The sequence below is a fragment of the Pangasianodon hypophthalmus genome, chromosome 26 (genome assembly GCF_027358585.1).
Source record: "Pangasianodon hypophthalmus isolate fPanHyp1 chromosome 26, fPanHyp1.pri, whole genome shotgun sequence".
In the NCBI taxonomy this organism is placed as follows: Eukaryota; Metazoa; Chordata; class Actinopteri; order Siluriformes; family Pangasiidae; genus Pangasianodon; species Pangasianodon hypophthalmus.
This window is the reverse complement of record NC_069735.1, coordinates 6,261,647-6,289,506: the sequence shown is the minus strand read 5'-3', so window position 1 is coordinate 6,289,506 and position 27,860 is coordinate 6,261,647. Positions and strand designations below refer to the sequence as shown.

At 39.3% G+C, this 27,860-nt stretch overlaps 1 protein-coding gene across 3 annotated transcripts; it reads left to right on the top strand.

Moving 5' to 3' along the window:
- The first annotated feature begins 157 nt into the window (after positions 1-157).
- On the top strand, positions 158-27,815 carry cenpe (centromere protein E). 3 transcript variants are annotated; one of them, XM_034300227.2, is made up of 58 exons: positions 158-292; positions 2,376-2,482; positions 2,566-2,655; positions 2,745-2,863; positions 2,967-3,086; positions 3,161-3,242; positions 3,783-3,850; positions 3,927-4,001; positions 4,140-4,191; positions 4,293-4,380; positions 5,539-5,668; positions 5,762-5,881; positions 5,995-6,147; positions 6,247-6,394; positions 6,524-6,632; positions 7,707-7,986; positions 8,236-8,283; positions 8,633-8,821; positions 8,938-9,012; positions 9,108-9,176; positions 9,629-9,760; positions 9,839-10,016; positions 10,113-10,267; positions 11,465-11,758; positions 11,954-12,157; positions 12,416-12,568; positions 13,464-13,670; positions 13,870-13,959; positions 14,039-14,122; positions 15,524-15,817; positions 15,925-16,143; positions 16,218-16,301; positions 16,387-16,470; positions 16,558-16,719; positions 17,035-17,253; positions 17,337-17,555; positions 17,668-17,868; positions 18,157-18,378; positions 19,192-19,413; positions 19,661-19,783; positions 19,888-19,977; positions 20,163-20,246; positions 20,347-20,457; positions 21,109-21,321; positions 21,433-21,588; positions 21,670-21,750; positions 22,141-22,236; positions 22,453-22,641; positions 22,894-23,109; positions 23,318-23,521; positions 23,623-23,826; positions 24,687-24,833; positions 25,070-25,182; positions 25,336-25,433; positions 25,502-25,613; positions 25,697-25,962; positions 26,057-26,095; positions 27,543-27,815. In XM_034300227.2, the coding sequence occupies exons 1-58, from the start codon at positions 237-239 to the stop codon at positions 27,662-27,664; spliced, it is 8,265 nt and encodes a 2,754-aa protein (XP_034156118.2). In that variant the 5' UTR covers positions 158-236; the 3' UTR covers positions 27,665-27,815. The 3 variants fall into 3 exon arrangements, with proteins under 3 accessions (XP_034156118.2, XP_053085981.1, XP_053085982.1); XM_053230006.1 differs by having other exon boundaries at positions 11,936-12,157; XM_053230007.1 differs by lacking the exon at positions 26,057-26,095 and having other exon boundaries at positions 11,936-12,157.
- Positions 27,816-27,860: the final 45 nt, after the last annotated feature.

Here is a 27,860-nt window from a genome sequence, read left to right as displayed (position 1 = left end):
TGTGACACTTTAGGGGCCGAGAAACAAGGCATTACGAGTTGTCGCCTTTGGTGCTCACGTGACTGTGGCCGCATTGTGATTGGACAGAGGCCCGTGACGTCGTCCAATCAAATCGTTTCAAAATTTAAATTTCTTTCTGCAGTCTGGTTTAAACAGAACAGCGCTCGGCAGTTTGGTCGGTTGCTTGGGGAGTTTAGTTTATTACTGTAGAGGCGCAGGACGGATATGAGGGAAAAATGACTGAAGAGTCTGCTGTTAAAGTTTGTGTTAGGGTTCGACCCCTTATAAAACGGTAGGAGAAACACTTATTTTGTGATATTTAGTAGTTTTATTGAGATTTTATTGAATTCTCATTGAGAAACAAATGAGTTTACTGAGGCGAGGTTATGATGCTAGTCTGAGATGCTAGTTTTATTATTATTATTACCATTATTATTATGATTTCTTACAGTCGTATTATGTCAGTAGTTAATGTTGGGTAGACTAGATCCAGTGGGGTGTTTTTCACATATAAAGTGCTTTTGAAATGAGCCAGTGGTTAAAATGGAAAGCTATTTCCAGATGACCTGAGTGCTTGTGGTACAACACAAACGAGTTATTCTGGATGTTAATGAGCTCAGAGCACTTCTTCACACCCCACTGACTTGTGGATAAGCTCGTGGAAAATGCTTATTTTACATGATTCTGTCATTTAGCTTTGGATTAAAAATGAATAAAAAATACTGTCGAGAAAGCGAAATGTGGAGAGGGATTGTGTTGCTCAGCCATGAAATCCAGCTCCTGTTTCATGCCATATATACTACATATATGCTATCTACTACATATATTACGGTAGTAATGTACAGGAACTCTATTATTATTATTATTATTATTATTATTATTATAGCTGCCTACATACTTAATAGCATATTTGCTAGTGCCACACAGTATTTATTAGCCTGTATGTCAGTCATGTTGCTACCTAACACTGCTTATTGTATCACTGCTTACACACACACACACACACACACACACACACAAACCACTGGCAGCCATTTTTATCTTGAAGTGACAGAAGACTGCAGTCACAGTGCATTCAGCTTTATGCTAAAATACTTTGAACTCCCCCCGCCCCCCCAACACACACACACACACACACACACACACACACACACACACACACACACACACACCAGTCTACACTCCATACACCATAATGGAAAAAAAAAAACATTCTTTTAACGCATTTTAAAAATGAAGGGGTCTGAATGTACTGTACGCTGATTGACAGCAAACTCTTGCAAGTACTTTTTTTTTTTAATGAAGATAAATGAGAGTACTGTACTGAGACCCTCTCTAGAGCTGACCTGAGTACACTTTGCTTGTAGGTTGAGGTGTCTGAGTTCATTGGTTGTGTTCACATGTGCACAAAACATGCCAAGTCACTGATCTGAGACAACTTGGGATGCTAAAAGGGACTAAGTGTGAAAACGTGTTCAAAAAAAAAAGTTTACTGAAGTGAAATAAATTGTATTGTATGGAAGTCCAGAAAGGTCATGAGTTATTTATACATTTCTCTTATCTTAAGATCACAACGTATTTTTCTTGCGATCTCAAGTTAACAGAAGTTGTCTTCTTGTAATCATAACGTTTTTCTTGTGAGCTCGTGATAGCTGAAGTTATTTTCCGAGATCACACAGCAGCAGCATGCTAACATTACATCGCTGTGGCCAGTAGCACACTGTCACGTGGCAATTCTGCAGTATTGCTTCCTAGTTCTGAAGGTTCCCTGAAGTCCCTCCAGTTGGTTGACAGTGTAACTGACCCCCCATTCAGGATTACTCTGCTGTCCATGATGGTATAGTTTCAAATTTCACCTTCACAAGTGATGGACAATAATTTGGAAATTGTGTAGCGCTGACAAACATACAGCCATTTGCTCTTGTGTCAGGCCCTGATTGAAATAGTGGTAGGTGGTGATGGTAGTGTTAGCTCAGTGGGTAAGACGTTGGACTAATGATCGGAATGACGTGAGTTAAAATGCCGGCGCTGCCACTGCTGGCCCTGAACCCTCAGCTGCTCAGGTGGATAAATAAGATGAATGCAAGTCTCTCTGGATAAGTGCCGTGAATGTAAAATAAAAACAGACGCATGAACATCATGAACATTTCTACATCATGAGAAGAATAAGTTCTTGAGAAAACAACTTTAGTTATCTTGATTATGAGAAAAACAAGTCATGATAGATAACGGCACAGAAAAATTTAAATAACTCATGGCTTTTTTTTTTTTTTTTTTTAGACTTCCATAGTAATGTTCCTAACATTAGATACATTTTTAGCTCTTGTCCTCCAACAGCAAGCCATAATATAAAGTGCTGCTTTTTTAAATCCTAGTGAGGAGGCGGATAATGCAGAGCCTGTACAGTTGTACTGGAAGGCTGATAAACAGGCTATACATCAGATTGACGATGACGGCAACATGACCAAAAGTTTCAGCTTTGGTAAGTAACTGGCGTAAGAATGAAATCGTAAACTTTACAGTGAATATCTTGGGTAACTGTTATTTATTTACTTCAATTTTCAGACAGGGTTTTTAGTGCAGAAGAATCCACCAATCAGCTGTATAACGACATCGCCAAACCCCTGGTGGTGTCCACTGTAGAAGGATACAATGGTAAGTGTGACAGTTAGACCATGAAGTATGTAATATAGAGTTTATTGAGCATGTAGTTTGACAGCTATATTCTTATCTTCACCCTTCAGGAACTATATTTGCATACGGACAGACTTCCTCAGGGAAGACTTTTACAATGATGGGCAGTGAGCACACCCCTGGCGTGATCCCGCTTGCCATGGCAGATGTTTTTCATACGATCAAAAATGTAAGATTTTCTAGCAGTACAGGTTTGATTTCAGTCATATAACTGATCTGAATCTGTAACAGAGTCCAGTTGAATCACGTCTGGGTCATGTCGATCATTCCAGTGTCCAAAGAAAGAGTTTCTTCTGCGTGTGAGCTACATGGAAATTTACAATGAAACAGTTACAGATCTCCTGTGCGACAGCTGGAAAAGAAAACCGCTGGAAATCCGCGAAGGCAACTACGTAAGTATTATCTTTTTACTTGCCTGCATTTTGAATGTGCAGCATCTAATAGTGAATGTTTCTCATACTGGCAGAAAAACGTCTACGTGGCTGATTTGACAGAAGAGCTGGTGACGTCTCCAGAACAAGCACTGGCCTGGATCCGCAAAGGAGAAAGTAACGTGGTTATTTCTTTTAGCAACCTGAGTAAGGAATAAAACAGAATGGGAAATGCTGTTTTAGCAAAATAATCCACAACGGGGAGGTGTGTCGCGGCCTGATGCGAAGCCGAGTTACAGCTTCTGATTGTAATTAGATTCATTTCTAATTACAGCACTTCCAATGTGTTTTATTCCTCTTACACCACAGCAATTTGCCAATGATTTTTTTTTTTTTATTAACAACATACAACAGCATCATACTTATGTCGATTCACATTTAATGTTATGAAACATCCATGAAATACATTTACGTGGAACCATAATGTATGTTGGTACTATAGAGTTACTATAGAAAGTGTATGTATGTGTGTGTATATATATATATATATATATATATATTATAATATAATATAAATATTATGTGTGTAACTCTATAGTACCAACATACATTATGGTTCCATGTAAATGTATTTCATATAATATATATAAAATCATCAGACTAATTTGTTGCTCTTCTGGTCCATCCTTACAATCATTTATTAATTTCTGCTCTTAGAAAACCGACATTATGGGAAGACAAAAATGAACCAGCGGAGCAGTCGCTCTCACACCATTTTCCGCATGGTGAGTGATCTGCTAAATGCTCATTATTTTTTTGCATCTTGATTTCTGGAGTAAGCTCATGAACTTTTGTTTTCAGATCTTGGAGAGCAGAGAGAGAAGTGACCCAGCGTCTGGGGAAAATGCAGACGGCGCCATCATTGTGTCCCATTTGGTGCGCTGACTTCAAAGCTCCTCCCCTTTCAAATCTCATATGGCCTTCATTATGTAGAAACACTTATTTCCGTCTCTTCATCCTATCCAACAAGCATTTGCCTATATTTTAGCTCTCGTTTTTTCTCCCCTTCAATAGAACTTGGTGGATCTTGCTGGGGCTGAACGAGCGAGTCAGACTGGAGCTGAGGGTAAGCTGAGGTCTCGTTGGTGTACAGTAAATAATTATTAATGTATTCAGTATGCTGCTGTTATTACTTAAATGCTGGCTTTGCTGCTTGTTTTAATTCAGGAACCCGGTTCAAAGAGGGATGCAATATCAATCGCAGTCTCTTCACTTTGGGACAAGTCATCAAGAAACTGTCTGATGAGAGCCAGAAGTATGAATCACAAACACTCGATACTAATTAAATACCTGGTTGTACACTGAACATCAAAATTTTCAAATTGGGTTTGCCTTTGGACTAAAAGCCTATTAGGATGAGGTTGCTTTTAGGCTTTTATCCTGTTTATTTGATCAATTTGGTCCAGATAGGCAGCTGTCACATTAGCCAGATGTTTGCTCCTGCATTGTAAAAATGCAGAGAATTTTGAAATACTTGAAGTATTTCTGGCAAAATCATAAAATGGATGTTTTTAATTGCTGCGAGTAGCAACAATTTGTCTTAATACTTGGAACCAACTAGACAGAAAAACCGTCAATTGGAATAGAGCTCTACCCCTCAGGCCTATTAATGAAAAGGTTTATATATATATATATATATATATATATATATATATATATATATATATATATATATATATATATATATATATAAAATATCAAATCGAAGTTAGTTTTTTTTTTTTTTTTTTTTTTTTTTTTTTTTTTTTTTTTTTTGAGTATCTGCTGATATTGAATACGGTTCACAGTAAATTAGGCAAGACCTTCCAAGAAAATTTGTGCCCTGTGTTCAGATTTACGGCATAAACACACATAAGCAAGATGAGATCGGGTCTAAAAATATCAAATCAGCCTAGATGCAGATATCTGGTATTGTTTCAGTTTTAATATCTTCTTGTTTTAAAAAAAAAAAAATATATATATATATATATATATATATATATATATATATATATATATATATATATATATATATATATATATATATATATATATATATATATATATATAAATCTTTAAAGTGGTTTGTGAAAGATCAAGAGTCATGAAAAAAAAAAAACTATAAACTCCCTCTGTGATAAATGGTAGCCATCTGGATGCAAATTTTATTACAGATGAGTCAAGACTATCCTGTGCTCAGTCCAGGACTCGTGTTCACAATAAACACACAGTGAACTTTTTTTTCCCTTCAACTCCTCTTTCCTTTACTCTTCTACACCTGTGAACTGTAACTGAGTAACTGCTACTGGGAGAATTGAAGGAAAAGAAATGCTACAGTGATGCTTGTTCATGTAGCATGTAGAAAGTGAAGGAGAAATGACAATGTCCTAAACTTAAACACTAATAACAAATCTGTTTTCACTTCATCTTACAGGGGTTTCACAAACTACAGAGACAGCAAACTAACCCGGATCCTCCAGAATTCTCTGGGTGGCAACGCCAAAACGGTCATCATCTGCACCATCACGCCCGCTACTGTGGATGAAACTGTGAGCACTTTACAGGTGGGGAGGAGACGAGACGCTCTCACTGACAACTCATGTCGAATGTCTTACAGCTGCTGAACATTTGTTGGTTAACTGTCTCTTGTCTAACAGTTTGCCAGTGCAGCAAAGCGCATGAAGAACGATCCTCATGTCACGGAGGTCTCAGACGACGGTGCTCTTCTGAGAAGGTACCGCAATGAAATTGTGGATCTCAAACGACGCCTTCAAGAGGTAAATCAGGAAAAAAGATATTTCAGTGTCTCTGTCTAACAAAGGCATGTGTCCAATGAAAGCAATTGAACTTAAGAGCGTGATTTTCGATGTGTTTGCTCCTTCCTTTTTAGGTTTCTTCAGTCACCCAAACAACTGTGACTGAGAAGGAGACACTGTTCCAGCTCCTACAAGAGAAGGATCAACTCCAGAGAGACCAAGCAGATAGAATAAGGAACCTAACAAAGCTGTTGGTAACAGCATCAAATGTGGTTCCTTTCCAAAAGGTAACACCTTTAAATCATTTCTTTTGAGTGAGAATTTATTTATTTATTTATTTAAATCAGTAGTAACTTCATGGCTCCCACATGTTGCTGTGTAATCAGATTCCCAAGAGAAGAGTGACATGGGGTGGAAAGCTCTTCAGATCAGCTCCGTTAATGTCAGATGATTATGGATCTCCTGATATGAGCTTTGCTGAGCCCTTTTTCAAAAAGAGGAAAGCTGATCTTACTGTGACTGAAGAGAGTGAAGGTGGAGATTCTGCTTTATCTAAATTTCCTTCTTTTATATACAGTTTCTTACCATTGCTGTATAATTTGATGGGGTTTTTATGTTTGTGTGTGTGTGTGTGTGTGTGTGTGTGTGTGTGTGTGCCTGCAGACATGGAGGAATTTGACACAGCACCAAGTTTTTACTCCCCTGCTGAGGACACCTCCATAGACCTGGAGATGAACCAGAGTAACGTTACAATGCGCAGCTCTGCAGAAGGGTGAGACGACTTCAGGATCCTTCACGTCTGTGTTTCTCGACGCTGTACCCCGAGAGCTGGGATTTGATTCTGTGTGTCTGTCAAAGGGCATGACTCAGAAGCTGACAGTTTGATCAGCTTTTGTTTTTTGGTCGTGTTTGGGATGCAAGAGCAGAGGTTTTCAGCCACCATGCCTCTGATTCATACATGGCATTTAATCATGTAACACGAGGGAGTGAAATAAATCAATAATGACAAGCAAGATTTCTGGAAAACTTGCACCCCTTTGTTCTCAGATTAAGATTTTGGAGGAATAATGCAGGCACATACAAAGTGCAATTATCTTTAAAAACACACAAGGGACACTTTGGAGAGGGGAATTTACACACAGGATGTAAATGAATGATGATGTACCAGTAGATTGGACAGATTTGTTCTAGAGAGCATTTGATTGGACATAATTGGATGAGTACAGGATGAGTCAAAACTTTCAGTTTTTGAAATAAGAATATCTACAAAACAAAGTATTTGCAGTTGTGTGTATACTGACTTATGGTTTGTGTTCAACACCGAGAGACTCGTACACGGCACTTTCTTTTATAAAGAGTCTGTTATTTACCAAATACTTTTCCCAGATCTTTTCTGCTTTGATGGGACACTTAGTGCTAGGTGTATTATTATTATTATTATTATTATTATTATTATTATTATTATTATTATTATTAGAGATATTAAGCAGTAATTTTTATGTTAAACTAAAATCAAATGTCAGACTTCAAACTAAAAAAGTCTTTTAAAAACAAAAAGCCTTTTAGTAGTCACTTTTATTGCATTTCCATTCAATCTTATATCTTATATCTATAATATCTTGATACTCAGCCAGAATTCAATTATTTTAATTATACAACTTTGACTAATGATTTGATTCTCTTACTAGTATTATAGGCTTAGCAGTAGTGTGTGTGTGTGTGATTGCTATTATCAGACAAGTGTGAACATGGGGAAGGGGATGACTACAGGAGGTGACTACAAGTGGAGCTAACATTTGCTTTGTCTCTGAACCCTCTTTCCCCGCTACCACCACCCTCTCGTCAGCGTGTGCACCGACTCACCCCAGCTCATGTTCAGAGTCGAATGTTTGGAGCGTCAGTTGGAGACAGAAACTCAGGAGAAGCAAAAGGCTGAAGAGAAGAGTGCGACGCTGGAGCAGAGGACAGAAGAGCTTGAGAAACAATTGCAGACCTTAGAGCAACAGCTGGAGACAGAGGTGCAGGAAAAACAGAAAGCTGAGCAGAAGTGTTCCACGCTGGAGCTGAAGGTCGCAGACCTGGAAAAGCCTTCAGAGCCAGAGAAGGACGACAAAGCCTGTGAGCAGGTATGAAGACGTTACTGGCTCATACACGGCTGGTTTTGCTTCTTTCTCTCTATTTCAGTGCTACTTGGATCAGCAGTGGCGCTTGTGGAAAACCAAAATTGTTTACGCCTATGAAGGACATGTTTAATTGCTGAAGACAAGTTACTTCCTTTGTTGTACTAGATTTATTTATTTATTAATGAGTGAATGAATCTTTCCTACTCTCTCTCTCTCTCTCTCTCTCTCTCTCTCTCTCTCTCTCTTCAATAGTACTTTGCGGAGGCTGTCCAGCTCTGTCACACGCTGAGCTCTGAGAGGGTGAGTGTGCTAACACTTTCTGATGTATAATATAAATATAAAACAGCCCTGTCAAAAATGTGGATTTTAAATTAACTCCTTATTGATTGCTCATTCTGATTTATATGGAGTTTAGATCCATGGAGTTTGAATTATATGGGGTTTAGATCATTTTAAAAACATGCTTTTTCTTAAAAGGTTGTTTTTAAAATTTTTGAAAATGTTTAAAATTATATTGCAGCTGCTTTTAGTGCATTTAAGTCCAGTCATTCAACTAACTGATTTCCTCCCATTGAGATTTGTGTTGCATGACTAAATTGTGTGTGTGTATGTGTGTATATATATTATATGTGTGTTATTTATTAAACAGGAAGTAATTGCTGCAGAGCGGGACATGTTGAAGCAAAGCCTTGAGCTCCTGAAGCAGGACATCGAGAGACTAAAACAAGACAATGAGGCGCTGATGAAAGACAAGGAGACTCTCCTGAGAGACATTGAAGAACGGAAAGACGCAGAGGAGTTTGAGAAGCTTGAGGAGGAGAGCAAGAAAGACTATGAGGTCTTTGGGACTTCAGACTTTTTGGGATTTTTATTTATTTATTTATTTATTTATTTAATATTTGCAATATTGCTGTTAATGAATCTGCTAAACCTTCTTGACGTCTTGTGTTTTAGCGAGAGTTGGAGGCTGAAATTTCAGCTTTGAAAACGGCTTCGACAGATGCAGAAGATCTGGTCCAAAAGCTGAAGGTCTGAATATGCAGTCATACACTTCATTGTTTAACATGATACTTTTACACCGTATAGTAGTACAACTTTTCTTTCTGTATATTGGCTTTACACAGGCTGATCTGGAGGTGATGTCCGAGGAGCTGAAAAAGAAGAACGACTTGGTGGCTGACCTGCAGAGTTTGGTATGTAGAGAGATTTGTTAAAAAGCTAATTCATGAGTAAGATCTAACCACTAGTAACCGCATGGGAAGATGATTTAATGCTGTTTTCCACTTAATTCGGATACAGGAAATCAGAATTCGGAAATTACACCTTTTTCAACGTCCGTGCATGAATAACTCCGTATTCATCTTTTGGTAGAAAATACCAGCGTATACAGTATAACTCATTTAAAGGCATGAAGTGCTACTTTATTAACTGTTAATGCTGTGAGCTGCCATGCTGATTTGATATCACATGCGGAACTTGGGGTTGGGGAGATTTACCTGACTTTCCGAGTAGGAGTTCTGGGAAAGCATTTCCTTTCATTTTCTCCCTAGTTGGAGGTCAGAGATTTCAAGTTAAGAGTTCAAGCTGAATGCGTCTTAGCAGATCTAATGTTGATTTTTTTTTTTTTTTGGCGATCCTTATACAGAACGGTAAGGACCTTGTTCAGGAGGTAACGCGGCTACGTCGCTCGTTAGACGATGCAGAGGGGCTCAGTTTGGAAACCAAAAAGGAGTGGGCTTTCCTGCGTAGCGAGAACATCTCCCTCAAAGAGCGAGATGTAAGTATCAACTAAATTTCATTAAAAAATTGTTTATTCTCTTAAGTGATGGCGACTAACAGACATTTCCTACACTAGGAGACTTTGAGTGTTCAGTACAACCAAATGGAGAATGAGGTCAAATCCCTGCAGAGCCAACTGGAGCATGAGAAATCCCGATTCAAGAAAATGCAGGCTGACCTCCAAAAAGAGCTGCTTGGGGCTTTTGATGAGAACACCAAGCTCACTGCTCTTCTGGATGGAAAAGTTCCTAAAAGTGGGTGTTTCATATTTCTCTGTCCATCTGAATAAAAATGATCTAAAATTGGCTCTGTGATGGAATAAAACATTTATTTTCGAATGCTCTATTTAGATTTACTGGATAACCTGACGTTGGAGAAAACAGTTGCTGAATTAAAGAAGGAGCTTGAGAAGAGCCAGGAGAGTGAGAGAGCTCTGCAAAGCAAAACGGAGGAGTTAAAGGCTCTAGAGATTCTTCCAGCTAAAGTGGATGATTTGTTGAGACAGGTGAGAACTTTACCAATATACAGGAACACCATCATGTTTAGCTAAAAGTATACACAATCACTATATTAGGATGCATATATTCCGCTCTAAAATTATTGGCACTTTTGGACAAAGATGGGTAAAAAGGTTATAAAAAAAATATAACCTTCAATTGAAGTAAATTTATTTTTTTCAGTGGAGGTGAGGAGAACATCAAATATTTAACAAAACCACCAAATCTCTCCAGAGCCTCCATGGTTCTAGGTCCTGTCTTATGGATTCACCTCTTCAGCTCGCCCCACAGGTTTTCAAAGTGGTTCGGGTCTGGTGACTGAAATGGCCATGAAAAAGACTTGATTCTTTCTTGGTTGAACCATTTTGTGTGGATTAGGATGCATGCTTTGGATCATAGTCCTGATGGACGTTCCAAACCATGAACCAGTTGTAGCTTCTTGATTGAAGCAGCCAGATTTTCATTTATATGATTTTTCATTCAAAACCTGTTAGTACATGGAGTCCATGGATGCCATGTAGCCTAACAAGGTTCTCAGGGCTTTTGGAGGAAAAACAGCTCCACATCATCACAAACATCGTGGAGAGTAGGTTGTTTTCTGTTAATCCAGATTTGAAGGCTTTGAGAGCCCAAAATAATGCCATCCTTTGCAAATCTCCAACACTCAGGTACACTTACAATCAAATAGAAATGTTGACATGCTTCAGTTACATTTTGTTTGTTAGAATTTCTTAGGCATGCCATTAATTGACTGGTAGGGTATTGTTAAATTTATTCTTAAAATAAAAAAAATTCTTAACTAGAATGTACTTTTAAGGTTAAATATCAGTCTGAGATTAGGCTTATTATTTCACCCCATCTTTGCCAAGGGTGCCAATAATTCTGGACCAGCATTGCAATACTGCAGCTTGTGCAAAGAGTTTAACATTTACAGTATATATATTTTTTAGGAATATTAAACAAAACTGAGTCTTACATGATTAAAAAAAATTCAAATGTGCCTTTTTGGGCTTCTAAAGGAATAAAATGAAAGTTGAAGTGAAGTTTTGATGAAGTTGGTGGTTTGCCAGATGTGTTTTTTGCAGTATTTGAGACCTCAGCCTTCTACTTTGAAATCTTACAATACCTTGTAATACAACTGGATCTTTATCATAAGATGAAAGTAGGACAAACTTTAAGTTGTGTTGTGCATTATCTGTTCTCAGGTGTGTGAGCTCAGTGGTGAACTTTACTCTGTGCAAGAGGAAAGGGACAATCTTGTCTCTGCTCAGGCTGCGTCCAGTGAGGACAGTGAGAGACTGAAAGGAGAGGCTGTAAAGGCCCAGGAGGAACTTGAGAAAATGCAGAAGGATTTGGCAGATGCAGAACTCAAGGAAGTTCAGCTAAGCCAACAGCACACCGAGACCACAGAGCAGCTTGCAAAGGTCCAAACAGATCTGGAACACCTCTTGGAAGAAAACAGGAGTCTCCTCAGTGCCTTGGAGGAAGCCAAGCAGAAGGTTGGGACACCCGTTTGTTTGGTCCAGTGTTCATTTTAATTTAAACTTCCTGAACTTTGACTTAGATGTTCATCAATTCATAATCAATTGTGGTTTGTGGGTTTTTTTCCCCCCCCCCTTTCTTTTTTTTTTTTTTCTTTTATCTTTTCCTTCCTCTCTCCTCTTTTGCCCCCATAGTCAGTGCAGTTGTCTGAGGAACTGGAATCACTTCGCTGTGAAAGAGAAAGGCATTTGTCAGAGCTGACCGCTGCAACTGAAGAGAGGAACCAGCTTCAGGAAGCAATTCACAGCAAAATTTCTGAGCAATCTGAGCTTGTTCAGAACCTGCAAACAGAGCTGCAAACTGTTAAGGAGGAGAGAGATCAACTGAAGAGAGACATGGAAGAAAATGTGGAGCTGGTACGATTAAGATTAAATAAAGATGCTGTTTTTTTTTGTTTGTTTGTTTTTCTCTGCATATCATTGTCTTGTGACATGTTTACACGTAGCCTAAAATGTATACCATGACTTGCTGTGCATGTTCATGCTGAATGAATTGGTGGAACATGATGGTAAATATAAGAATGTTGTCTCTTTGGATATTTAATTTGTACTTGTAGTCTTGTACTTTCATTTCCTTTCTTAACTTATTATAAAATAATTGATCTATAATTTTAGATGATAGAAAATCAAGAAGAATTAAGGGCAGCTCTGGAGACGGCAAAAGTGCAGCAGGACAAAATACTTCATTTGGAAGCGGAAAAAGCTCAACTGGAGTCCAGACTGTCGAATCCAGCTGAGAACAGTCTTGTTGAGGATCTGCAAATTCAGGTACTTTTTAAAAATGTGTTGCATACCACATGGTCCAGGCTCTGAATGAGCTCGTGTATGCGGAAGAGGGCAGACAGCACTTTCGTCTGAGTGTGTTACGCTGCTGTGGATGGAGGGAAACATGCTGTAGTGAAACGGACATAATCCTAATCAATTCAGAGGTCTGTTCAGGTTGCAGCCATATTCCGAATACAATGTTCATACGTACAGGCATCGGAATGTTATTGTAAGTAGGCCCGAGTTGCCACTCCTAAATACCTAGCCTACAGCTACGCATCTGTTAGCACCCACAATTCTTTGCGGGCTGAGCATGTGCATACATCATCTTTCAGTGGATTTTCTGAATAAGGTGTTTACATGCAACAAATTTCCAATTAAATCCGCCATAATCCAGGTGGGAATCAGAATTTGGAGAATCAGAATATTGTCTTAATCTGAATCGGACAATCGGATTGTGGCGTTTACATGGTTCGATATTAATTTGAATATTGGCAATGACCGATTAATATCAGAATATTGATGTGTATTTAAACATAGCCAGTGTCTCATCATAATTAAAATATTTAAATGCTATTTTATCTCTTAATACTTTCGTTATACTTTACACTTACGTTAATACTTAATACTCTTTTAATACAGTCTTTAATGTACTAAAACTTTACTTCTTGTTGATTTTGTTTGCTTTGGTATTTCAGTTTGGGAGAATCTGTAGTTTTCAGCACTGTATATAGTATAAGTGTCAATCAATTTTGCCACATGAAGGCTTTTCTCAGGCTGCTTTGCAATTAATACTTGCAATCTGGTATAACTGGTATAAATACGGAAATCAATTTAATCCCATATTTCTCATTCTTGGTGCATGGGAATGTCCTAAACAGAACTGTTTACGTTCCAGGTGAAGCAGCTGAAAGAGGAGCTGCAGTCTGTGTGTGCAGAAAGAGACAATATTGTGTCTGAGAAAGCCCTTGACTCCGAGTTGGAGAGGATGCAGTCCAATATCAGCTCTCTAACTGAAGAGAGAGACCAGCTCCAAGAGATACTGCAAGGACTGAGAGAAGAGAAAAGCCAGCTGAAGAGAGAAATGGAGGAAAAAGATGAGCTGGTAAGGGAAGAAATTTGTGTAAATTATGATTCGCTCTATGGGCTTAAGGGGGCTTCAGTTAGAAACAGTGTTAAATACTAAGACTAATTCAACAGCAGTTCTTTTTCCAATTCAAGCCATAAGCCAAGCAGTGAAGTTTACAGATTAATATTTCAAGCATAACCAAGATTAATGTCATTTTTATATGATTATTTTTCAGATCATCCGCTTCCAGTCGGAGATGAACGAGAAGCAGTTTTCGGACTCGAATTGCATTATTAATGAGGAGAATGAAGTTCAGCTACAACAGGTATTGCTGTCATGGGTTTGGGATGTGATCTGGGATGAAATTTTCTATTACTGTTACATAATATTCTATTAATTTGTAGATGCAGGATCTTAAAAAGGAGGCTGAAGAGTTGACGCAGGAGAATTCCCGGCTGAGAACAGAACTTCAGGACATAACTGACAAGGTAGGGACTCCATCATGCTTGGGGCTTTAAACTGTAGATAAATACAGTTTGGGAAACAGTTTTAGGGTTTGAACTTTGGTTATTGTGGTATTAAAAACAGCAGACGTCTTAAACACGTTTTCTAGACTTTACGGTGGTTGTGAGATCCTTTCGCAGCATACACGTTGGTCTTTGTGTGATCGAATGAAGGCCTGAGTAACAAATGAGCACACGTTAGGCAAATGTTATTGCCTCATAACATTAGAGTATATTATTTGCCCCTACGCAAATGCAGCTCACGCAACACCTTTAAAAAGGCAAGCAGGTGGGTGTGGGGTTAAGGAGCATGCCTAATTTGCATATTCACAGAAGGTTGATTTCTTGATAAAGGTAAAAGTGTATGGCAATTTGAGCCTTGTACATAAAACTCCTTGTGAACAAAGGTCTGGATAAGCAACTAACATCACCGCATTCTGACAGTCACATATTAATGCTTAACCATTATTGATTAGTTCATGGCTATAAATAGGACAACTTACAGTGGTTACATTTAGTGTCCTTCTCTGTCCTTTAAACTTTGTTTTTGTTTGACTTTATATAAAAAAAAAAAAAAAAAAAAAGACGCAGTCAGTTTAGTAATCAGACCAGAGACGGTAAATAAAATAAAAAAATCTATGAAGAGGATGAAGCCTTTATTTGTCACACACACCTTATAGCACAGTGAAATTCTTTTCTTCGCATATCCCAGCTTGTTAGGAAGCACAGGGTCGGCCATGACGTGGCAGACCCTGGAGCAGAGAGAGTTAAGGGCCCAGCAGTGGCAGTGTGGCGGTGCTGGGGCTTAATCCCCTGACCTTCTGATCAGTAACCCAGAGCCTTAACCTTTGAACCACCACTGTCTGTAGAACAGCTTACAGCACCTGGTATTCCCTGGCGGTCTCCCATCCAAGTACTCACCAGGCCCAACTCTGCTTAGCTTCCGAGATGAGACGAGAGTGGAATGACTGTAAGCGTAGGACTCCACTGTCCTACCTGTGAAAACTTTCCTTTCTCACGTAATGTCTCCAGCCCTGTAGCTAGTCTCAAGCCTGATGAGCTGCCTTCAGCTAATTCATTTACATAAATGTGCGTGATTTAGATGATCTGCAACAGAATCTGTGATGGTTCATGTTTAGAAAACTGGAGAAAACATTTATTGGTCCAGCTAAAGTGCTTTTTCAAGAACTTAAGTTTGGTTTGCTTTGTCTGCATCCAGGCTGTGGTCCACATGCCAGTTACATACTTTTCATTATAAAGCTTGTTTGGTACTGAACTATATTTACTGAGTATGCTGAGTATGCTGTGATGTAGTGGACATGAAGAGTTTTTTTTTTTTTTTTTTAATTGTTTTTTAAAACTTCCTTAACACATTTTTATTCTCAGGTTAATGAGCTCTCAGGAACTCTCAGTGCTGTGCAAGATGAGAAGAGCAGTTTGCTTGTTGCTCAATCCACCTTGAATGAAGAAAATATAAGACTTAAGGAAGAAATGGAAAAGGCCCAAGAGGAACTTGTCAGGATGGAGAGTCAAATGATTGATTCACAGCTGAAGGAAGCTGAAATCAGCCAGCAGCACATGGAAACCACTGAGCAGCTCGCAAAGGCTCAGGCAGACCTGGAGCACTTTACTGTGGAAAATAGCAAATTGTTCACGTCTTTAGAAGAAGCTAACCAAAAAGTGAGTTTAAGTGTGCAGGTCAAAGGAATTTCTTATTTATTTTTGTTTTGTTTTATTGTTTTTTTTTTGGACAATGTTTATTTAATGTCTATGTATGTCCTGTACAGACAGTGCAGTTGGATGAAGAACTCAAATCTCTTCATTTTGAAAGAGAACAGCTTCTGAGAGAGAAGATGGAGGGAGCTTGTGATCAAGAAGAGGTAGAGAGCCTTCGTGCCACAGTTACCTCCGTGACCGAGGAGAGGAACCAGCTTCAGGAGATTCTTCAGGGTCTGAGAGAAGAACGCAGCCAGCTGAAGAGAGATCTAGAAGAGAGCAATGACATGGTAACTCTGAGATTTAATAATAAACATGAATGCAATGTCTCTGTGGATGGTGGACCTGATGAAGTTTTCTTCAGCTCATACAGGTGCAGGAGAAACTAACGCAGAGTGAGATCAGTTCACAACAAGAAGCCACATGTGTGCAAGATGAACTTCAACAAGTGAGTGTGACTTTTTTTAATGGTATACAGTAATCTATATTCACAGGAGATGTTTAGATAAAAAAAAAATAATTGTTGTCCTTAGGTACAGCAGCTGCAAGAGCAACTCACAGCACTGACTGAAGAAAATCACCAGCTGAAGATGGATGCTGAGGAAAATGTGGAAATGGTAAAACATGGCTCTCTGTCTGAGCCGTACTGTTCCTGGACTGAATGATCTGAAAAATATTTAATGACTTGTTTTAATGTGATGCAGATGATTGAGACTCAGGCAGAATTGAGGTCAGCACTTGCGAATATAAAGGAACTAGAGCAGAACATGCACGAGCTGGAAGTGCAGAAGACTCAGCTAGAGTCCAGAGTGTCCCAGACAGACAGCAGTGAGGAGAGCAAACGTGTGGAGGATCTGAAAATTCAGGTATTTACATGTCAGGGTCTTAAAAAGCCTTTCATGAATTTAGTCTCAAAATAATTTCAGCTGTGTGGTGGTCTGGAAAAACCTGTTCAATATCACTGTAGGTAAATTCTGGCACCCAGCTGAAAAAGATGAAAAAAAAATTACCATTTGTAAATAAATTTAAGCTGTTGTGCCAAAAAATATTGACTGCTCCACAGCTGCCCTTAACATAAAGAGTTTTGAGTATTTTCTGGTTTTTATTACTCATTACAAATGTTATAGGTTGTCTTGAGTGATATTTTTTTCTTTCTCTCCTATTTCTTCAACTAACCCCAGATTAACGATCTGAGTGAAGAACTCAAAGCAGTTTATGAGGAAAAGCAGCGTCTTCTTTCCGAGAATGTACACTATGATCATAATAGTGAAGAGCTGGAGAGAGTGAGGATGAACGTCAGCATTCTGACTGAGGAAAGAGACCAACTTCTGGATGCCTTGCAGGGCCTGAGAGAAGAAAAGAGCCAGATAAAGAATATCCTAGAAGAGAAGGAAGACATGGTCAGAATTATACATTTTGGAAAGATGTTCGTTAATGCACATCAAGAATGTAAAGCAAAACGATAATGTTGATGTCTTCTCAGATTATGCAGCTGAGAGAGGAGCTTGAGTCTGCAGCTGCAGAGAGAGACGAGCTTCTGAGTGGAAGAGCTAAAGACGCTGTGGAGGATGCTGCCCTGGAGACGATTCAGACGAGTGTATCCGCTCTCTGTGAAGAAAGAGATCAACTGCTGGAGATCCTGCAGGGCCTGAGAGAGGAGAAGAACCAGATGAGCAGTGAGCTGGAGGAGAAGAATCATAGGGTAATCCTAATCTCGCCTGTTTTTCTGATCAAGAAGTCGGGATCTCTTGCTAAACGTGAAGGACAACTTTGTGTTAAATGCTGTGGGATGTAATTGTGAATCTGTATTGCAGCTGATGCAGTTGATGGACGAGCTCCAATCTGCTACAGCCGAAAAGGACAACTTACTGGCTGAGAAATCTAAAGATGACCTGGATAACAGAGCCGAGTTGGAGAGACATCAGGTCAGTATCGCATCTCTGACTGAAGAGAGAGACCAGATGAGTGAGGAGAATAAACAGCTGAAGACTGAACTGGAGGAGACCAATGAAAAGGTACAAACTTAAAAGGTTCTGTAGTTTATTCTGCCATTCGTGGTGCCTGAATCTGACTAGTATTAGGGGTTTTATGGTATAATATCCTAGTTTCACAGGATTACGGTATTAATCAACCATTTATAAACACACAAGCCAGTGGTGAAAACGAAAGGAGTCTGTGTGAAGAACAGGACGATGCTGCAGTATGATTTAGGGGGAGACCAGGGGGAGGGTTTGTGAAATTTTTTTGGGAAATTGTAGCCAGACACAAGGGTGTGTGTGTTAATATTTATTATCCCACTACAGGTGATGCAGTTAAGAGAGACGCTTCAGTCTACAAGTGCAGAGAAAGAGCATCTTCTATCAGAGACGACCAAAGAGAGTCTTGCTCACATGGCTGAGCTCGAGCAGATCCAGGCAGATATGACCTCCGTGACTCAGGAGAGGGACCAGCTTCTGGAACTGCTGCAGGACCTGAGGGAGGAGAAGATTCAGCTGAAGAAAGATCTTGAGGAGAAGGACGAAATGGTAAAGGAAAAAGCATTCTTTGTACTGTACATGTCAACGTTTCATGCTGTAGGAATTTAAATGGGCCAAGCAAATGAAGCAGGTGCTGATGGAGACGTGGGACAGGAGCAGGGCTGTTAAACAGAAATAAACTTTTACAAGCATGCATGGAAATAACCAAGCATGGGGAACACAGTGCTGGTTCTGAATAATAATCATGGGGAGACAAATCACATAATGTATTAGCTAACCCAGTCCCATGTTTTGGTTGCCTGGAAACCTAATTGGCTGAGTTAAAAAGTAATAACTTATGACAAGCTACTTAAATGCATTAATACAGATTAAGAGAAATGAATGCTAATATAATCATGTCTTGTCATCCATGCACACTAATCACCAGCTAGTATTAATTATTTTTTTGTTAGTATAATCGTTTATTTCTAAAGTCAATAATAGGAGATTTTTTTTTTCTTGGTTGTTGAACCAACTTGTCCACAGGGCAACTATAAATAAAAAAAACCTAATAGTCTGGACAAGAAATCTGTTTGTCCAAGATGTCTGGGATACTGAGATGTCCAACCCTGAATTATATGCATTGTTTAAAAAATTTTTAAAGCAGTTAAAGCAATGCTGCCCGCAACCCATAATACATAGCATGTTTGATTCACATCCTGTAGCTAGTTTGAAACCTTTTACAGCAAACAAACCTCAAACCTCATTTTCTCCGACTAGTTGTTTTGGTCCAGACCAGAGTGAGATTTGTGCTTAAAACATACTAAAAGTAAGACGTGCATAGACTGATGCTGCTTTTTAATTGAATTTCCCTTCTGCAAGGTGATGCAGCTGAAGGAGGATTTTCAGTGCGCTAGTAACGAGAAGGATCGTCTCATGGCTGAAAATGCTAACTGCAACCTGGAGAACATTGAGAAGCTGGAAAGACATCAAGCAAACATCATGTCTCTAACTGAAGAGAGAGACCAACTTCTAGAAGTGCTGCAGGGTATGAGGGAGGAGAAGAACCAGCTTAGATCAGACCTGGATAAGAAGGATGAAATGGTAAGGAATTGTCTAAAATTATCTGGTGTTTTTTGGTATAATACATTACATCAGTCTGTTGGATTTTAAAATAAAGGCTTGGGGAAGATCAGTGACTTCTAGACTAGCCCTGTCCTGCTCACATTAGTCAAACGTAAAATGTTCAGCGAGGTGTTTTTCTTTCCAATCAGTCTGCTAGGATTTTGTTAGCAATATCGGCACCATTGCGTAACTCGGTATGGATCTTTTCTTCATGTTTGAATTAAAGATACAGCAGCTGCAGGAACTCCAGGCGGAGAGAGAGCAATTACTGATAAAGGATGCATCGTGCAGCACTAATGCGAATGAAGATGGAGACAGTCTCCAGGAGCTACTGCAGGGAGTGAGAGAGGTACGACAGTCCAATAAAAATCAGATCCATATTCAGTAGTGAAGCATTACAGGAGACTGCAGAAGAAGCAGACTGTTCATTAATAATCATCTTCTTCTGTGTAGCTCATCCAGGTCCAAGGCGAGTGGAAGCAACAGAAGCCACTGAGTCCTAGAGCCACCCGGAAAGCTGAGCTTCAACAGGCCAATCAAATCGTAATTAAATAATTGATCCTTTAATCAACATCAAAACAATTGCATCTTTGTAATTAGCACCTTAATGTTAACGTAGGTGACTCGAATATCTGTTTCTGTCCTTGTAGAACATTCAGAAGAGAATGAACTGAACCAATACCTTTGAACACCTACAATCCTTGTAATGTTCTTGCATTATTCCACAGATGCAGGCTCTTAAGGATGAAGTTGAGTATTTAAGGAACGAGAGGGCGTTACTCAGAAAGGATCTTCAGGAGGCTGCTGAAACGGTAAGACTACTGAATGAAGTGGATCATCAGATTTGCACCTTCATGCTTGGGGAGTGGGGAAAAAGCTCATTTTTTTTTTCTCTTTCTCTCTCCTCCGTAGTCAAAAGCCTATCAGAACTTACTCCATTCTGCGAGGGAGGAACTGAAGCAGCAGCAGAATGCTGACTCCATGGCCCAAAGTGCTGAAAAGGACTGTCTACTTCAGCAGCAGGTATGTGCATTCAGCTGTGTGTGTGTGTGTGTGTGTGTGTGTGTGTGTGTGTGTGTGTGTGTGTGTGTGTGTGTGTGTGTGTGCGCGCGTGTGCACGCCGTTGCTACATTTCCATGCAGCATAATGATCTTCTTACAAGCTTTATTGATATAATAATCCATGCAGAAACCCAGATTAAATAAAGTGAAATGTGTGATGCATTCACTCCCTTCATTCATCTTCAGTAGCTGCTTTACCCTGATCAGGCTTACGGTAGTTTAAATTATTCATTTGTTTATATTTTGAGAACTAGACTAAGCTAAGTTTGTTAGTTAGTAATAACCACGGGAACGGCTAGGTTTGGTCAGAATTCCATTGTGAGCATTTGGGAATAGGATTAAGATTGAATTAAAATAGGATTAAGATGCTTCTAATGCAGGGTGCAAATTCTTTTTTCCACCTTCTGTTCAGTGAGGACATTTGTAGTATATATAATTTAAGATTTTGCGATATAATTTAAGGTGATGCGATTATTTTCCGTTGATATACTTTCATGTGCATTCTTATTTACATGTACAGTATAAATAATTGAAATGCTTCACCTCCAAATGCAGATTACAAAGGACCCGTTCATGATTCATGTTTTTACTTGATTTTTTTCCTTCCCATTAGATGAGTCAGCTGAATGCAGATCTTTCGAATTTGAGAGAACAGCTTTTGGTGAAGAATACCTCCGAGACTCAGAATCTCAACACAGAGGTGCAGAACCTTCTGACTCGCATTGCGTCTCTTGAGGAAGAAAAAGCGAAACTCCAAGAGATGCTCGAGTCTGCCAGAGAAGAGGGAACTAACCTGAGACGTGATCTTCAGGAGAGTGAACAAACGGTAAGCATCATGGGCAGCAGATGTGTGTGTACACTGATTTTCACTGGAGTTGACCAGTGCTTACAAACACCTTTTTCCTCATCTGTAAACTGGGTTTTTATTCATTTGTAGAAACACAAGCTGATGGAAGAGCTTGAAAGTCTTGGTGGCATTAAAGAGCAGCTTCTTAATGAAAAGACACATGCAGATCAGCTCCAGGAGGTTTTCCATGGGGTCAGAGAAGAGAGAGACCAACTCAGGAGGGAGCTGGAGGAAACAATGGAGGAGGTAAAAATTACTGGGTGGTTTAAATGAAGTGATTTCCTCTTTTTAAACTGTGCAGCAAATAAGGATTAAATTGTGTTTCAGCTGACGCACATTGAGGAAAAGGTACAAGGACTAGAAAAGGAGAAAATGCTGCTTGAATCTGAAGTCAGTACTTTGAGCCAGGTTAGTACCATCATATGGGGATTTTTCACAGGTGTACAAATACCTGGTTACCAGTTTGTGGTGCCAGTATCCGAATACTGAACTCACTATTCAGGTATTCATCGTGTCCTATATGCACATAGTCCATGAATAAATATGGAAAAGAAAAGCTGTCTGGAAATATTTTGATGCAGAGAGCTAGAGGTACTGAAGTCTTAGGAGCGGTTTTTACCAAATACCCTACGGTAAACTCGTACTGCTTGTTTTATGCAAATATATAATGCTCACAGAGATAACAAACATCCAGTATGACAGCATTAAATTTTTAAACTACAACAGACACTTTTTTTTTTGTGTGTGTACACCTATGGGATTTCATATGTGAAACCTGGGTTTTTATTATCTTTGTAGTCTCTTCATGAGGTGAATGAACACACTAATGCACCATCTAATGAAGAAAGGCTGAAGGTGATCTCTGAGATTGAAACCTGTAATGAAAAGCTTAAGGTAAGAAATTAAGAACTTCAATTTAAAACCAAGTGTTTTCATGTTCTTTTTTTTTTTTTTTTTTTCCCTCTTTGTAGAGGTTGTTTGATTTATAGCTCAGTGTCAGTTTCAAGTGTTGTGTGTTGGTGCTAGAGATGACAAAAATGAGTTGAACCTAAAGGATGTAATTGCTTTAGATTCTAAACAATACGTTTTTAAACTTACCCCCAACTCTAGGTTGCCTTCTTGAAGCTCCAAGCGATCATTGACCGTCCAAAACCCAAAGATCATCTTGCAGATGGCAATAGCAAAGAAAATGCCTTGTTTTGTCAGCTGTTACCGTTTGTTCCGATGTCTTATAGAACTGTGTTCACTTGTCTGACTTCCAAAACAAGTCATCTTGATGACCTGCTTAGGAAAAATGAGGTGAGTCTCTATCTGTTATTGAACATTTTTAAACACTTGTGCAAATGTTGAATCTGACAGAATCGGGGAGAAAAGCTTGAACTTGGCCCTTAATTTCACAATGCAAAACAAAAGCAGAAGTTTGAAACATTGAGAGGTTCTAATTTACAGTGCAGTAGTTACATAATAGTTGTTTTGTATCATGGTCTTTATAAACTTTTGGATCGAATCAATTTCAAGAAATTAACATAAACCAACAATCCTTCTCTTAAGGTGGCCTTGCAAAGACTCGCAGCTCTGCACAAGACCCACTTCATGAAACAACTTCACCGTGATGTGGCTTCCTTTGAGGAGAGAAGGCTGCTTGATGTGCTTATTCGCCGAGCTCAGGTTCCTTCACAATCCCTCCAGATGCTCCCTGGGGACCTCCAGGAGATTTGGGACCAGAGACTGTTGGAGCTGTTGGACAAACGCAGGCAATATCTGCAGGTCTGTATATCTCACTAAACTGCTTTTCATATTTACTGCAGAATATAATGAGTGTGCAATCAGAACTGAAAAGGTCTTTTTGATGTCACACCATAATATCTACGAGGGGCATCAATACAATTTGTCACCAGTCCAAACAGTCATGTTTCAGTAGTGTGCATCAGATTATTTTCCTCAGGGTATTAAGTAAAGTCTTTCCTATTGGTAGAACATGAACAGCATTCTGGACTTCCTGGAAGACGCTGTTGCCAAACATGCAGTCACACTCTCGGAGGAACTTCAGGCACGGACCCGTGCCAATGAGGAGAGTAGAGTGCTGGCTGGAACCAACACAGCAGCTATAGTTCAGTTCTTCGAGCGAGAGCTTGTTCGACGCACGGCTTTGACAGACCGCCAGAGAGTTTTCCGCCAAGTAAGAAATAACTTAATTTTCAAGAAAATATCTAACGACGTTATTAGCACTTGATGCCATGTTGAAGGCGTGGGCTTATTAAGAATCTTTCTATCTTGTAGAGCATGTTGGATAAATATGGCTCTGCAGTTTCTGTCCTGAAGCCCTTGGAGGATGAGTCGATTCAGAGACTGACGGAGGAGAGGCGTGAGAGTCTGGCACTGCTGCCGTCTCAGGGCAGTGAGAAGCCCAAAACTGAGGCAGACCTGCTGCAGGACAAGCAGCGCCTCTCCCTTCAGTTACAACAGACTCAAAAACACTTAGAGGTAAGATTTAAGCAAGATGAGTTTTTGTGACTTCAAATTTTGTATGTTCACTTTATGGCCAAATATTTGTGGACACCTGACCATGACAATGCCCCTGTGCACAAAGCGAGATCCATGAAGACATATTTTGGCAAGGTTGGAGTGAAAGAGCTCGAGTGTCCTGCACAGAGCCCTGAGCTCAACCCCACTGAACACCTTTGGGATGAATTGGTACATCGACTGCACACCAACAGCCACGTTCCAAAATCTAGTGGAAGACGAGCAGAAGAGTGGAGTTTATAACAGCAAAATGGGGACGGAATCTGGAATGGCATGTTCAACATGCACATGAGTGTGATGGTCAGGTGTCCACAAACATCCACTAAGTTATTCAGGAAGAGTTGTTGATAGGATTGGATTTCTCCTCTTTGAGCTAATTCACACGAAACATGCTTCATAGAATATTTAATGTGTATAATAGTTCTTAAACATTTTATGTAAGGAATAAAGCACAATGGGGCAAAGTTAAGACAAAAAATAAATAAATAAAAACACAGTCCTTTGTCCTGAAGACTTCCCATGCTGGAAAATTTACTCATCATAAAAGCGCTGACACTGGAGACTCCTTCTATAAATGTTAAATGAGGAGAGTAGAGCACTGGCTGGAACTGTAACACAAGAGGTGTTGTGGGTTTTTTCTCCTCTTCCTTCTATTTATATAAGGTCCTATGAATGAGTTTTAACTATAGAAACTATAACGTATTGAAATAAGCATATTCATTTAGAACTTACATTGACTTATAAAATGAGTCTTACTCATATTTCCGTACATATTTTAGCACAGGATCACTCATTTTAAATACGATAATTATCCCTGTCAGGAGCTCCAAAAGAAAATGGAGGAGTTGAAGACCCACTCAGATGTGTCGAACCAGAAACACGCTGCCAAGCTTGAAGAGCTGAGCTCGGCTTTAAAGGAGAAACAGGATCTCATCCAGAACCTGCAAATGAAGCTGAAGGAGTCTGAGGTGGGTTTAAAATGGTTAGAAAAGGAGACATGCTTGAGTGCTGGTCTCTAATAAATGTTTCAGTTTGGTAGACTGTTGAACAGTTATGTGACGAGAGCGCAGTTATGAGGTGCTTCACTCACATGTTTACATAATAGTGTTCAAGGTTATAATGTGTTTATAAAAGTTGTGTGTTTCATGAGCGAAAAAGCCTAACGGTTATCCACGTTTAATACCACTGCTCTGTTCTTGTCCAGGTTCTTGCTAAAGCTAAGATGCCGCCTAGTGCTGCTGAAATGGAGGCCATGAAGGATAAACTGGTGAAGATGGAGTTTGACCACATCGCCGTAACGACCAGTCATGAAAAAGCGTAAGAGATTTTTGTCTTGTTACATGGGATGAAATGTAAAGAGTTTGATTTGACAAATAGTACAAAGGGTAAATGGTGTAATATGGTGTGAACGGTGTAATATTTTATTGTAATAAAGTTCACAACCAGCTGATTTTTGCTGATGTTTTCTAGAATAGCACAGTTAACGTCAGTGGTGGAGCACAGAGGAGACGTCATCCGCAAGCTGAAGGAGACTCTCCGAAAAACCCAACAGCAGGACGAGCATTCATGTAAGTGGCGATCACTGGGTTTATGAAATTTCTTTAGCTGGCTCTCATTATTCTGTTCTTCTCCACAGTTATGGACGGTGAGGAGCCTCATACTAATCCTGGCACCCAGCCCAAAACTTCTACTTGTCATAAAGATAAAAAGATTGAGGAGCTGGAGAAGAAGACTGCACAATTTGAAAGGTAAATTGGTAGATATTAATTCAGCTAGTATTTAATCCAAGATCTGAACCCCATTTAAAATAACTGATCTGTCTAATTTCCAGCCTGGTGAACAAGCAACAAGAAGAGATCACTAAATGGAAAAACAGAGCTTATAAGTTGAGAGAAAGTAAGAAAGAAGCTCCTCATTCTCCACGCACACCAACCAAGCGACCTCCACTGTTAATAGAAAACGAAGTGAACTCCCCTAAGAAAGCGTTCCTCGATTCTCCAAAAAGCAAGTTCTTTGACGTCCATGCCGGCACAGAGCCGATGTCGCTCAAGTGCCCAAAGCAGTTCTTTGATAACTCCAGCCTTGGAACCATGCCAGGTGTGTATGCAGCTGTTTGTCCCGATAGGTCTGAAAACCACTGATTGTGTTTTGTCGCTTTTCATTTGATGCATTTTCTTGTCACGTATGCCAGCTGAGCCAGCTATGGATGATTCCTCAGGAAGTGATGAGGGTAATGTACTGTACACATTGAGGGTTGGTGGTGTGCATTTAAGATTTCCTAACACGCTTGGGGTTGCACGGGCCTGGTTCTGCCTCACCACAGTTTGGATTAAGTTCTGCAATGCCATAGGGTTGCACAGTTTTTCCACAGTTTTAAGTACGCACATGACAGTATAATGGGAAGAGGAGCTGCTGGGGCTGCAGGCAAATCCCCCCCAGGTGGCAGCTACATAGTATCTTGGTCACATCAGTAACTTTATAAGGTAAAAACATAAAAATCTTAACCATAAATTAGGTTCAAACAGTGGGTACAGTTAGCTTTAATTGGTTAATGAGCTTGCAAGGAATAGGCCTGTTATTACCAATGCAATCAAACTCCGTCATTAAATCCTGCTGAAAAGGTTTATAACTTGGCTGTGTAGCATTGCTTTGAGCAATTCACTAGCAGGAAATAATTAATCGATTCATCTTGAAGAATGATGCAGATGACGGCTTCCATAATGATGAATAAATTGTTTTTCATTTATATAGGCTTCTTGCTAGGCTTTGTACTAGCTTTATAGACAGTTTTAGCAAAGCAAGCTAATTAGATATATACTAGATATGTACACTCACAAGGGGCACCAGCGATTTCTGCTATTTCCTCACACACTTTTGCAGGTAGGATCTAAAGTTGTGAGTGTTGAACTGAATCAATTGATTGGCTTCGCTGCATCGTAGCTAACTTGCATAGAATTGCGAAAATCTCAATTCAAATGCTGCTTCTTGCATTGTCACTTGCCATTGTCCAGAGAAACGTTAATGGTTGCCTGAACACTAAAGAGGGGGTTTTGGCTCCTTAAATACTTTTGTAATTAGGAGTAACTAAAATTTTCCAATATTAAAACCACCAATTTTAACAAAGGAAAATACATTTTGGAGAATCACAGCCTTTAGAGTAACCCTGGACACAAACATGGTTTTAGATGATTAACTCATCTTTCATAGAATCTTTTAGCCACAAAAATGTCGCATTATACTAGCTCACTAGCAAATTTGGCTAATGTTAGTCATGTCAAAATAAAATCTTTATTGATTTATAGTATAAGTTGCTGTTAAATTTCTGAGATTCAGGTTTCAACAAAGTCTCAATTTGCATTATGTTCTGGCTGATGTCTCCTGATGACAAACGTGTGCTAGTTTGCTGGTTAACCTCTTACCATTTGATATGGTGGGAAACCATGGAGTTTTCAAATTGTAGAGTTGTTATAGGATATTTTTAGTCATTTCTTAAACATTTAACAGAAAACATAAAGTTTATGGTTTTGCATAAATTATTCTTACTGAAAGTGACATTAAATTAAAACGTGCCTCAATTTATTAGCCAGTTATGAAGTCCTTTACAAGGTTTTTCTCCACTACGTCCATATCTTTTTATTTAGTCTTAAACATTTGCTTGTGTTTGTGTATTTTCTCAGACACTGGCCCCAACGCAGCCGTCAGCTCTGACACACACACAGAAAGCTGGTGGCATATTCCAAACTCGTCACCGAATAAGACCAACCTGAATCTGGATGCCAACGGCTGTCCAACACAGTGATTTAATTTTATTTGTTCGTTTGTGTTTTTTTTAATGTTTGTCTCTGTCATTCATCCACTTTTCTAGAATAAAATGACCCTATTTTAATGAACTCTAACTTTTTTTTTTTTTTTTAAGCAGCTTTGTTGGAATTGTTTTAAAGCTGTTTGTTGGATACTGGTGTATATATTAAACTAAAACCTTTTCTTTTAAAAAG